Source organism: Heptranchias perlo, chromosome 5, assembly GCF_035084215.1.
Source record: "Heptranchias perlo isolate sHepPer1 chromosome 5, sHepPer1.hap1, whole genome shotgun sequence".
NCBI classification, from domain to species: Eukaryota; Metazoa; Chordata; class Chondrichthyes; order Hexanchiformes; family Hexanchidae; genus Heptranchias; species Heptranchias perlo.
Window position 1 is genome coordinate 39102165 of NC_090329.1, and position 13316 is coordinate 39115480.

The 13316-nt window shown below is 40.3% G+C and overlaps 1 protein-coding gene across 2 annotated transcripts in view; it reads right to left on the reverse strand.

Annotated features, from left to right (window-relative positions):
- Window positions 1–4827: 4827 nt before the first annotated feature.
- Window positions 4828–13316, reverse strand: part of LOC137321699 (14-3-3 protein beta/alpha-1-like) — a 29848-nt gene continuing 21359 nt past the window's right edge. For both annotated transcript variants that reach the window (XM_067984258.1, XM_067984259.1), the window contains exons 3-6: window positions 13175–13298; window positions 10600–10763; window positions 6776–6871; window positions 4828–5941 (exon numbers count right to left, since the gene is read on the reverse strand). In XM_067984258.1, coding sequence (XP_067840359.1) covers window positions 5876–5941; window positions 6776–6871; window positions 10600–10763; window positions 13175–13298 — 450 coding nt within the window. In that variant the 3' untranslated portion in view covers window positions 4828–5875. The remainder of the gene's footprint in view (window positions 5942–6775; window positions 6872–10599; window positions 10764–13174; window positions 13299–13316) is intronic.

Sequence of the window (13316 nt, forward strand, 5' to 3'; positions counted from 1 at the left end):
AACAGATATAGGAACCAAGCAAACACACGGGATTAGAACTACTGCTCATGTGTTGGATAAAACACCAATGTCTACACCTGGAGCCAAAAGGACAACCTCTGACCTGAATGTTGTCCCAGCTCTAATTGAGGGTGGCTGCAACTAAACCCATCATACTCAGGATGTAGCATTTAGTCCTGGTTAGAAAATGCAGGTCATAAAATATTGGACTAAGTTGAGAATCCTGTGCCTAGACTCCCATCAATCTAGCTAGTTGATATCTCAAGCCAATTTGAGGTGAAGCCTCCAAGTTATCTCCTGGTCGAAGCTTACCACACACCTTTGCAAAAGAGCAGGAAAAAAAACAATTTGGTACTTCCTTATTGTTCCGAAGGCATAAGCTCTATTGAAAATACCACTAGATCTGTCAACCCTCTCCTCAATCTGGTGCAAGAAGAAACTCCCAGGTCGACTTGTTAAAAGTGGATTCAGAGAAGTACAGCACTTGGCTGGACTAGTTTCTACACAAGGGAAAGAATCTGTAGACCAATTAAAAAGATATGCCTCTCCATCCAGCAGGATCTGTTCAAAGACAAACTCTTGGACAGCACTGCTCTTCCAACTGAGGGCAGATCCCTTCAGCTATAGATTGTTAACACCAAAGATAAAACTGCCCTGGATATTGCACTCACTCCAGTGAAACATTTATCTTGTGCCCTACATACCACACTCACCTCAACAATTCCATTGAAAGCCTATTGGAAGCTCAAGAATAATAAACAGAATTAATGTTTGGTAAACTCTCAAATCACTTGTAATAAAATGATCAGCTCAAACTGAAAGCACTACTTAAAGCTATTCCATTCTTCCTTTTCCATTAAATGCTGACAAGGATGCAAGACTAGCATGTGTCACTGTTAGAAGTTGCATCTCTTCTCCCCAACTATAATGAGCCCTACAACTCCCTCACGCATGTGGACTAAGTATGAGACATGCCAGAGCAAATGTATAGCCTCCACCTAGAACTAACAAAGTTGGGATCCTTTTCTTGGAAGCTCACAAGTACTCCCTCACACACCCCAAAGCAACTCTGCACAGGAAGAGACGAGTTACTTCCAGATATAGGAATACCCCCCCCCCCCCCCCCACCAAACTTGCTCCCAGCTGTGCAAAAAAAATCACCCCCAAAAGGCTGGGGCAGGAGCCATGCATGGTTTTAGTTATTCCACCTTTCATAGGGGGAAGTTGTGCAAATTTACATTGCAGTTTTACATACTTCAGGAACAGGGTGGCCATCCATTGTCCTGGTTATGGAAAATTTACTACAGTAATATGTAAACCAATGTTTTTAAATGAATCAAAATCTTAGAAGCCATCATTCCCAAACTTTGCTAACCACATATAGATTTATATCAAGTTTCTAATGTAGTCATACATGCCAAATTGGAACTTCACATATGCAACAGTTTTGGGGCTGGTCTGCAGTGGTATGAACTGGGCCCCTCACCTCAGCACTGCTCTTGCTGCTAATGTAAGCAATTCCAGCTTCTGTATATTGCAGGCTGGAAATCTTGAAAACAGCAATTCTAGGCCACAGTATGCTCCAACCAGAATATTTTCCATTAATAATGGAAGTGCTGGGGAAAGAGGTAAATAGATGCCCTTAGTCAGACCCCATCGAGAGCACAGTGTTCATTCCTGAGATGCAGTGCCTAGAAGATATAGTGGCTTTGGTTGGGGGGCGCGGTAACAGTGCAGATTCACCAGAATGATACCAGGTTTTAAAAGGTTAAATTATGAAAATAGGTTGCATAAACATGGCTTGTAGTCCCTTGAGTTTAGAAGGATGAGGGATGATCTAATTGGTGTTTAAAATTCTGACAGATACAGACTTTGCATTTACATAGTGCCTTTCAAAACCTCAGGACTCAAGATGCTTTACAGCCAATGACGTCACTGTTGTAATGTAGGAAACGTAGGGTATAACTACACCTTAAATTACAAGTCCCATGTAACTACTGTTTTTCATAAATCAACAGAATCAGGACTATTCTTGGACTTTTTAGGGTTGGGTCAACTTGTGCTAGTTCTCTAGGTTAGCATGCACAAGTACTTTCCCCAAATTAGCACAATCAATAAAGGATCATTTAAAAACACTGATTTAATTCTCAAATTCAAAAACCTGTCATAGTAGGAAAGTAGAATAGGTAGCATGGAACAGTAAAGGAGCAAGGGAAAACATTCAATGAGACAATTGAACAGTTATGCTTCACACTGGTTTTGTACAATATGGTTTCGCTTTGTACAACAACTTGCACTTATGTAGCACCCTTAATGTAGTAAAATGTCCCAAGTAGCTTCACAGGAGCATTAGCAAACAAAATTTGACAGCCACCAAAAGCTTGGTCAGAGGTAGGTTTTAAAGAGCATCTTAAAAAGGAGAGGTAGAAAAGCAGAGAAGTTTAGGGAGGGAACTCAAGAGTTCAGGCTCTCGGCAGGTGAAGACATGGCCACCAATGGTGAAGCGATTGAAAATCGGGAATGCACAAGAGGCCAGAATTAGAGGATTGCAGAGTTGTACGAGGTTAGAGATAGGGAGGGGCGAAGCCATGGAGGGATTTGAAACAAGGATGAGAATTATTTTTTTTTTTTTTTAAAAAGGTGCTGCCAGACCGGAGCCAATGTAGGTCAGTGAGCACAGGGATGATGGGTGAACAGGACTTGGTGCGTTTTAGAGTTAGGGCAAATTTTGGATGAGTTCAAGTTTATGGAGGGTGGAAGATGGGAGGCTCTCTAGGAGAGTATTGGAATAGCCAAGTCTAGAGGTAACAAAGGCAGGGATGAGGGTTTCAGCAGATGAGCTGAGGCAGGGGTGGAGACAGGTGATTTCTGAATTAGATTTTTAAGTGACTTGACATTAGTCAATGAGTTTGTAAACTGCAGTGTGCCTATAGGAATCACTATTACATACAAAAGATGGAGGCTCGAGGAGGAAAAAAGTACTAACTGGACCAGTTCTCCACAAGGTTAACTTACAGCAGACTTTTTAAAAAAAACTTCAAAAGCAACTTAATCTCAGCAACCCTGCCAACATTCCTTCAGTGAAAGATAGTGAACTGATTAATGGGATGGAGATTTAAGAAAGGTTCATGGATACATGCTCAGAATTAGATAGAGCGCTTGCATTTATATAGCACCTTCCACAACCTCAGGACAGCCCAAAGCACATCGCAGCCAATGAAGCACTTTCAGGGTGTAGTTACTAATGTAGTGAAATGTGGCAGCCAGTTTGCACACAGCAATGAAATAAATCATCAGACAGAGCTCCCCTGCTCTTTATTTATAGCAACTTACATTTATATAGCACCTTTAAATGTAGTAAAACGTCCCAAGGCGCTTCACGGGAGCATTACCAAAATTTGACACCAAGCCACATGAGGAGATTAGGACAGATGACCAAAAGCTTAATCAAAGTGGTAGGTTTTAAAGGAGCTAGGTAGAGGGGTTTAGGGAGGGAATTCCAGAGCTTAGGGTCTAGGCAGCTGAAGGCACAGCTGCCAATGGTGGAGTAATTAAAAATCAGGGATGCGCAAGAGGCAAGAATTGGAGGAGCGTAGAGATATAGGGCTGGGGGAGGTTAGAGAGATAGGGAGTGGGGAGACTCTGGAGGGATTTGAAAACAAGGATAAGAATTTTAAAATCAAGCCATTCCCAGACTGGGAGCCAATGTAGGTAGGTCAGCGAGCACAGGGGTGATAGGTGAACGGGACTTAACACCCAAAGCAGCATACAGAGCCGCCGGGTAACGTCTCATCCAAAAGGACGGCACCTCGTATTGTAAAATGTCAACCTAGATTACGTGGTCAAGTCTCTGAATTGGCTCTTAAATCCATGACCTTCTGACTCAGGCAAGAGTACTAAGCCAAGGCTGACGCTAGTCCAGTTAGTGTACAGTTCTGATTATCCATCACAGAAAAGTAGCATTCTGGTGGATAGGAGTAAGAGAAATCTTAGACAGGAATTCAAGTCAGAAGGAAATGTTAAAAAGTTAGGCTCGTTTGCTTTGGAAGAGAGGCTTTTCTAAATTGATAATCAAGATTATGAAGGGAATTGATCCTGGTTAATGGTTCTTGAAAGCAGAGTTGAAATATTACATGGCAAGTTAATTTACAATTTAACCTTTGGACAGAATTTTTTTTGAAGTTACCCAGTGAAATTCTCAGATTGAAAGGATAAGTGGCTGCAGGAGACAATTAGATCTGTTTCTAGAAAAGCAATTAAGATACATTATAAAAAGTCACATGTAGGACTGATCTATGATATGGGGGGGGGGGGGGGGAAGAAGAGAAGAGGAAAGAGACAGGTTTGTTGCGACTCTTTTTTCTGTTGCCAAAAATCCTCATTTACATACAAAAATGATGGATGGGAAAATACCCAGTGGTCCAACTAGTTTGTCCCATGTAGTTGCAATGCACTATGCATTTTGATAGATGCTTGCTACCTACCTACCTGGAGTCATGTAATCTCCTGGGGGATGTGAAAAAGCCTGATAAAACCCAAGTCAATTATGAGGAAAATTCCTCTGACCCCTTCATTATACAAACTTCAATGTAGCTACATAAATGTACACAATTTTGCCAGTTATTTAGCATGCATATTGAACAATTGCACAACTGATCTTAAACATGAGAATCAAACTTTTAGGAAACATTTTTATATGGTTTAAAAATAGGCTACAGTGTGCGTACTAGTGCTATCAACTTACAAACATTACAGATTCTAAGTGTACACAAGAGTATGTTTTATGAGCCACCCAATGGGAAATATTCATAAGTTAGACAAGCAACATATGGTTTATAAAATGTCATTTATTTCATGTTACATAGGGCATTAACATATTTCCACAAGGCTTTTGGGGATTATGATAAATGATTAGCAATTATAGTGGTCCAAATCTCAATCACTGAACACCCCCTTACATGTGCACAAACCTGCAAAGAAATAGTATGCTTTTAAAAAGATATATTGGGCACAATCTGAAGAAAGTTGTGTTTCCCATTCCAGTGTATCAAAAAGTCATGCATGTGACTTAATCATTCACAAGCACAACCTCAAACTTTAGCAGAAACATGCTGTAACAGTACACAGACGTGAATACCATAATGACATGGACAGGTGTATATTTCATTTTCAAAAAAGTGACGATTCACAGAATTCCAAAATCACATGGTTTTTTTTTTAAACTTGATTGTACATTTGTAAATGCCTTTGACCTCTCAATTTCCCAAAATAACTCGTCATTTTATAACAGAACATAAGGCCAGTCTTCCTGCAGAATAGAGGCATGTGTGCAACAGCTACTTATGCCAAGTTGCTGTTAATAGTAAATGTATTTCACCAAGGAGAGTGGAGGGAAAGAGTAGACAATGCACACACAAGCCAATACCAGCAGGATGACTCAAGAGAAAGAATATGGAAAGGTTGTTCAAGTGTGGGAGCAAGCAAAAAAATAAATTGCAGTATAACCCAATTACTTTCTAGTGCAGCAAATTTCTACCAATTATGTTCACAATACAAACACTGCAAGTATTTCTTTTTTAAAATATTAAACATTCTGTCCTCTACATTTTATTTGGAGGTTACTCATGTTATAAAGTTAAACTATATACTCTTCTACAGCAGTAACCGCACACCAGGAAGGCAGACAACCATCAACACAAACCAAGGAATGGACTTCTTTTAAAGCAGTGGTGTGTATAAAGACTAAATCGGGGATCTTCCATATATAGCTATTCATTACAGCACTGATGAGTTTTCATTGCTATAGGAATTTTGAGTGGAGCAGTAAGGAATGGAGATGTGTAAAAAGGTTTTGGGGATTGGACCCTATGTGCATTTAGTTTTCTCCAGGCTCGGCTGCACCGGGTTCACACTCGTCTGGTGCACTCTCAGTTGACCATAACTAGGAAGGGAGATAAAAAAAGTCACTCAGATTCTCATCTGTAATAATTTTAAATGAATACAAATTCATACAAATGGAGCACACCAATAACACACTAAAATGAAACACTGCCTGAACAAGATCCATTCTACAAAAAAACCTCCTTTCTTCACTATGCAACAGGGAGTATACATTAATACCGAATAACTAGCTATTAAAAGATTGTCTTAAAAATAATCTGCATCCTCACACGCACTGAACTTCAAGCATTTTCACTAATGCACACATCACCAAAACTATTAGTGTGGACAGCTCCAGCAAACATCTGGTGACACTGGTAATTGTGCCAAACTGCATGTTTCATTGTCCAGATAGCAGAAATTGATGCAGCTGCTACTGTTGCATGTGGTCACACCTACAAGGAACCTTCTAGGTTATTGGTGCTTAGTTCTCCCACAGCCTTTGCATCATCTCTTGTCTAGGTAGCTATGACAATCCCATTTTGTTTCATCTAGATGCCATACAGTAAGTGCCTTTTTAAAGATTTCAATTCTATTTTTGCCATTTTATTTTTAAAAAACTGAAAATTCATTTATTCTCATGGGTACAGTTTGACTAGTAATATTCACATTTAATTGTTACTCATGCAAAATTCATACATATGCACCAATTAGATAAATACCATACCCAACATGTGCCCTTCATGCATCAGAATACTTCAAGTGTAAATAGTCAGTTAATGGTCCCAAAAAGGTTTATGCAGTAAAACTGGTTGGATTTGTTCAGCTTTAATCTCTTCAGCATTAAAATTATGCATTGTAAACATACAAGTAAAAAATAGTTGAAGAAACTTACTGTAAGGTTGTCTCTAAGCAACTGCATAATGAGGGTGCTGTCTTTATAGGTGTCATCTTGGAGAATATCCAGATCACGAATAGCCTGATCAAATGCCTAGTAGGCAGAAACAGATCAAGTAAGTTAGATGGGGGGAAAAAAGGGGGAGGGAAATTTACAAAATCTCTTCTGTAGATGTTAGTGCTATTTCCTGTCAATCAAGGTTGCTACTATTTCTAACAAGCGTGAACAACTGGGCTGTGGAAAAGCAGACATGGCTCCTCAGACAGCTAGGTGAGGAGGAATCAAGTTGATAATTTTATTATTGCTACCAACTGGTAGGAGGAATAAAGAGATCACATTCCTTGGAAATCTAGAAACTAAACAGAGGAGCAGCAAGGATATTGAAGCACTGGAGAAAATGCAAAAAAATTAACAGAAAGGATGCAACTCAGGAAAAATTGAGCAGGCTGAGGCTCTATTCTCTGAAAAGAGAAAAAACTACGGTCAAATAGGTCTTTAAAATTACAAAAGGGGTTCGATAGAGTGGATGTGGAGAAACTGTTTCCATTTGTAGCCAAGTCCAGAACAAGTGGGCATAAATAAAAGATAGCCACTAATGTATTAACAAATAATTTGGGAGGAATTTCTTTACATGGAGCAGTGAAAATGTGGAGCTCACTGCCACATGAAATGGTTGAAGTAGATAGCATTGATGCATTTAAATAGAGGCTTGTTGCATACATGAGGGAGGGGAAGAGAGGGATATGGGGGCAGGGTAGAAATAGGTAATTACAGTGGAAGGAGGCCTGAGGAGTATAATCTCTAGATCAGTTGGGAATAGGGGAACTTTCCTTATAAACACATACACTTCCGAGCTGTTAAGAAGCCATTTACAATGTCAAGGAGAAAATTTTTTTTAAAACCAATATTTAACTTCAATTTCACCATAAGGATTACTTGACAAAATCAGTTACTTTGGACTGTTTTATCTTCAAAATTGAATCACGAGCAATTGCTCCTTCAATTTTTGCCAGATTAGCCAACATTTGAGTCAAAGTTGCTGGATGGGCATTGCATGTAATATACTGAATGTTACAGAGCACTGAGACAGGTTGCTGGAGTCAGAGGATCAGGAGCATCATCTTCAAAATTTGCACCACTGTCACCAAATTAATTTAATGCTGGCTCGAGTCCACTCAAAGCTCCAATGGAGGTTCAGGTTAAAGTAATCAACTATGATATAGTCAGACGGAGTATCACAGATCAGTCCTGCTGGATGAAGTTGCTCCCAAACACTCTGCCCCCAAGGTTTGGCTTCAATTTCTTTGAACGCCACCAAATTCTCCTCTTCACTGACCACTGACGCACGGTGAAAGCGGCTCGCAAAGTTGCTGTCACAAAATCCCAACTTCTAGCAACAAAATTCATAGCATCCAACAAACTGATTAAGAATTCAGTCTTGGCTTCATAAGCAGTTAAGTGTTTTTCCTAGCCAGAAACTTGCAATAGTCACACGTGAAAGCTTGATGACTCCAGCACCCAATGGCTGAAGCTTAGAAGTGGCATTCTTCGGAAGACGGACAATTTCCACATTCAATGGTCAAAAAATTTCAGAATACGCAGGGTGGTATAAGGATTAACGCGTTTCTAACCGGAGCTCAAAATTCTGTCCAGAAATCGAAAGTACTCAAATATCATAGCAGTCATCCAAGATCTGATTGAACCGGTAAACGATGCCTCCAGGGAAATGTCAAACACTTTTGAAACACCGTGGCTGCTCTCTTACCAAAATGAAGAGAAAGCTTCTCAGATCATCCATATTGGTGAGAAGAGTCACATGGTCATTGCTCCATTTCCCACCAAAGTACTTCCCATCAAAAGGTGAGTTCCCCCACCCCGGGAGAAGCTTCCAGAAAAGGGCCCTCTTCATAGAGGCTGGTGACATCACATCACAAGGCCGGCACTTTTAAAGTCATGCAGGCATAGTTAATGGAAGACATTAGTTTGTCATGTCGTTGGCTTCTTAGACCAGAGTTATGGCAAGAATATTTTTCCATCTTTTGATCCATCCCTGGTTAACTTGAGATTGCTAAACCAGATTTCTGCTGCAATTCTGAAGGCTTTTTCCTATAAAATTTGTTCTGAAATTCCAGAAAGGGCACATGTTGCACTGAACCATTCAAGAAGTTCGGCTCCAATGTCAGTTTAGACGCGCACAAATTTTTCACATCACTTCTGAAATCTCTGCCGCTGACCCGTTTAAAGACAAAAATCTCATTCTTTGTAGATGTTGCTAATGCTTTCTAATTCGATCTGCATTTTGTGTTCAGAGCAGTAACAATTTTATACTTACCTCAAATTCAGATCTCTGCATTTTTTAAAAATTTAATTTTCACAAAAACAGCTGCTTTGGGCACTAAAATACTGTACTGTAACAGTCTAAGTAACTCCTCAAAGCCCTGCCCTAGGATGGAGCAACTATGAGCAAACAATATGGTGAGGTCAATCTGTGGTCGTTCCAATTTTTATGTGCAAATTTGGATAGGGGAAGAGAAAGAAATACACACCAGTCTTTCCCCATATTTTGTCCAGCTCATTCTGTAATTTCAGCTGCCCCCTCAGATCCCACTGCCCCTCAGTTTGGTATCACCTGCAAATTTGAGCAATTTACTTCGGGTTTCTATGTCCAAATCATTGATGTAAATTAGAAACAGTAGGCTCCCAACACCCATCCTCGGGGTACCTGACTCCATAATGTCCCCCACCACAAGTTAACTCCTAACAAGTACCCGCATTCTACCCTTCAGCCAATTTCATATCTACACCCAAGATTTTCCTTAGATCCCCACAGCTTTGGGCTCAAACAGCTTTACATGTGGAGCTTTGTCAAGTGACTTCTGGAAATCCAGGTACAAGACATCATGGGGCTTACCACAGTCCATTTTGGATGCCCTTTCCTCAAAAGGGAGATTAGTCAGATAGCATCATTTCCTGAATTCATGCTGACAGTTATTGTCCAGATAGTTAAGTTCACACCAATTCCATTGTTTCACATGGAACTGAACTAAGGCTAATCAACCTATAGTTTCCAGAGTGATGTCACCCTTCTTGACTACGACACCAGGTTGACCCATCTCCAAACCTACTGGTGCATCCTCAGTGGTCAGTTACTCTCCCAATAACAGTCAAGCCTCACAAACTTCCTTCCGTCTCCTTTAGCACCGACAAATATCAGGGATAGGTGGCATTTATTGTTTGAGCCTTTTTCGCCTGTCTAGGACTTCCATTTCAGTTATTGACATTCAGTTTATCTGGAATAACTCTGAAGGGCAGCACTCCCTCAGTACAAGTGGCAGCCTAAATTACATGAAGTGGGGCTTGAACTCAACCTTCTGACTTAGGCTGGAGTGCCATCACTGAGCCAAGCTGACTATAAAGGTCAGGGTGATCCTAGCTTCAACTCCCAAGCTGCGTGAATTGGCTAATCTCAGCCAGAGAACCAGAAAGGGAAAAATAAAGCTAAAGTTCTTATCTGGATCACTATTCAGTAACTCCTGGCTCTAAGTGCACATTTGTTGGTCAGGTGGGCACTGGGTCAGACTCAGCTCTGAACTGTCTATAGTCAAACAGCTTACTGGCATTTACTGTTGAGGTTTGCACATCAATAGTGGCTACTTTAGCAAGATTCTGTACATCAGCAACATGTCAATGTCTTCAGGGAGGGAAAAAAATACCAGAGAAAATTCTTCAATCACCGTAATTACATGTAGATATGACATTGAAGTTAAAATTTGTTCCATTATGAATTTTGGTAAGTTTTTGAAAAAAAGTGCACAACTTACTTCCTTTGCCAGTCTACAGGCACAATCTGGAGAGTTGAGAATCTCATAGAAGAACACAGAGAAATTAAGGGCAAGGCCCAAACGTATTGGATGCGTCGACGGCAGACCATCCTGACTGATTTCAAAGGCAGCCTGGTAGGCTGTTTGAGAGTTCTCTATCGTTTCTACAAAAACAAAAAGTATTTCAATTGAAACACTGTTTTAGTTTGTCTTGTGAAACACTGTCCATTAATTCAGTAAAGTTACAATTGCTAACAACCATGTCACCTTCATTTCCAAATCTGCAAGTATTGAAGATGCTGGACATCTGTAGTGTTCCATTTTGAACACTGCAATTTATAGGAGTATGAGCATTCTAGTTATTGAATATTTTACAAAACATTCATTACTTGAAGCCATGTACCATTCTCCGCTGGGGCTCCTTCAGCCCACTAGAATTCAGGTCCATGCATTGACACACTAAGTCTATGGAATAAGTTATCTGGTGCAATATTCTCATAGTAGTTGAGAGACATTAGGCAATAAAATTTCCACACAAACCAAAACCAATGATTGGCATATCCATCTTTTGGGATAGGCATACCATTGACAAAACAAAAATCCACATTAATGGCTATTCAAGTTCAAAGCTGTGGAGATTCAAGGAAAATCTTGGGAACAGACAAGTAGTTAGTTGAAGGGTAAGAAACAACAGTACTTGTTTAGGAGTTATGTCAGTGCGGGGAAGGGCAGTATTGAGCAGGGTGCTCCAAAGATTGGTGTTGGAATCACTGCTATTGGATTCAAAAACTACAAATGTTACCAGACAAGTAGGGGCAGTGAAAGCAGAGATGGCAAAAAATTGCAAAATAGTCAGGAAATGTAATATAAAAAAGGCACACAAAAGCTCAATGCAGACCAGTATGGTACTGTATACAGACAGGAAAATATAGGTAACATACATTCCATGAATGGTGTTGAGATGGTCAAGAATGAAACTGAAAGACTTAAGTAGACTCAACACTCCATGTCCGACCAACGGAGAGCAGCAATCAGAGCCAATAGAATATTGAGCTACATAACCAGAACAGTAGAATACAAGTTGGAAGTCATGATCAAACTGTACAGCATTCTGATCAAACCCCACTTAAAGTACCGTGGCCAGTTCCGGTCACCAAGACAGAGCGACATGCAAGCACTGAAGGCAGTGCAGTGAAGATCCCTAGTGTCAGAGGTATGAGGAAAGACTGAAGAAACTTACGCTCATCCTTGAAAGATGTTCAAGAGAAGTACTGATAGTTAATAGTTAAGTAAATTGCATGACTGGAACAAGGGGCACAAGTTCAAGTTAGTGAAAGGCAAAATTTAGGACCTATCTAGATGTTCAGTAATCAAGACGTGGAACTGATTTCCAGATAGAATAGTGGCAAAAAACCCTATAATAATTTAAGAATCAATTGGATGCTGCAGTAGAATGGGGGGGGGGAAAAGAGGAGAAGAATTTTTTTTTTTTTTTAAGGCATTTCTAGATAGATGAAACAAGATAGATCAAATGGCCTCCCTCAACCTTAATTATGATGTGATCTTGCGGCATATGTATCCTTGATACGGCACACTGATGCACTAAGGTTTGGGGCTGGTTACAGCCTTCAGTAAAGTAGCATAAAATGATAACCATGGCACCACTCACCTACTCTAGGCCCTGTCCTTGGAGACACTGGGTACTGTGGAAGAGCAAAAGCCTGCTATTTGTACCTGCACTGCTGAATTAAATAGCATGGTTGTCTTCAGCATTATTCTTAAACCACTGCAGCTATTCCAAAAGCACAGGCATCATGTAATGTTTCAGGAATAAGAGACTTCAGTGCTGATTGGGAGTCAGGAAGGGCCAAATTAGCCACAAAAATACTGGGGGGGGGGCAGGGTTGAGGAAAATAGAGGGTAAATAGTACCATACACTTAGATGAGTTGGACAAGTTTTAAACAACGTTTGGTCATGTAGTTGACTGGGACATGCAGAAATCCATGTCCACCAGTTTTAGGGTGAAAAGGAAGTACATATTACCTTGAGCAGTGCATCACAATTCAAGTTACTTGTATTTATGTGCAAGTTAAGAACAAATATTTACTCTACAATAGAGAACATAGATGCCCTCATCAACATCACACGCCATATTTAGCTTTCAATATTGTTCCTGAATATACAAAGGCTCAGATGATTAATAGTAGAATTAAATACTTTGTCTGTACTGGCAGTTAAAATGGCTATTACTGTAAAAAACATAACATACTTGAAAACACACTGATTTTCCAGAATTTCAATTAAACTAGCCAGCTGGCAAAGAACAGGCAGCCTGAGCCTACCCGCTGGCACTCAGGCAAGTTGAGGGGTTAGGCAGGGATCTGCAGGTGGGAAGCCAGGGGCAGTGGAGGCCCAAACTTTCCTTGTGGGGTCTGGAGATGCACTCCTGTTCCTCATGGTCCCACAAAATGAAAGGTTTCCCCCCCCCCAGTTACCTCTGGTGCCACTAGCATTAAAGTACAGAAATTAATCAAATTTTCAGTTTTCTACAGAAACAAAAAAAAGTTTACTTACGTTTTCGGTCATCTCCAGAAGCAACTTCAGCAAGGTACCGATAGTAATCTCCCTTCATTTTCAGGTAGAAGACCCTGCTTTCTGAATGGGTGGTGTTGGGAATTAAGTAATTATCCAACAATCCCTAGAGAAAACAAAACAG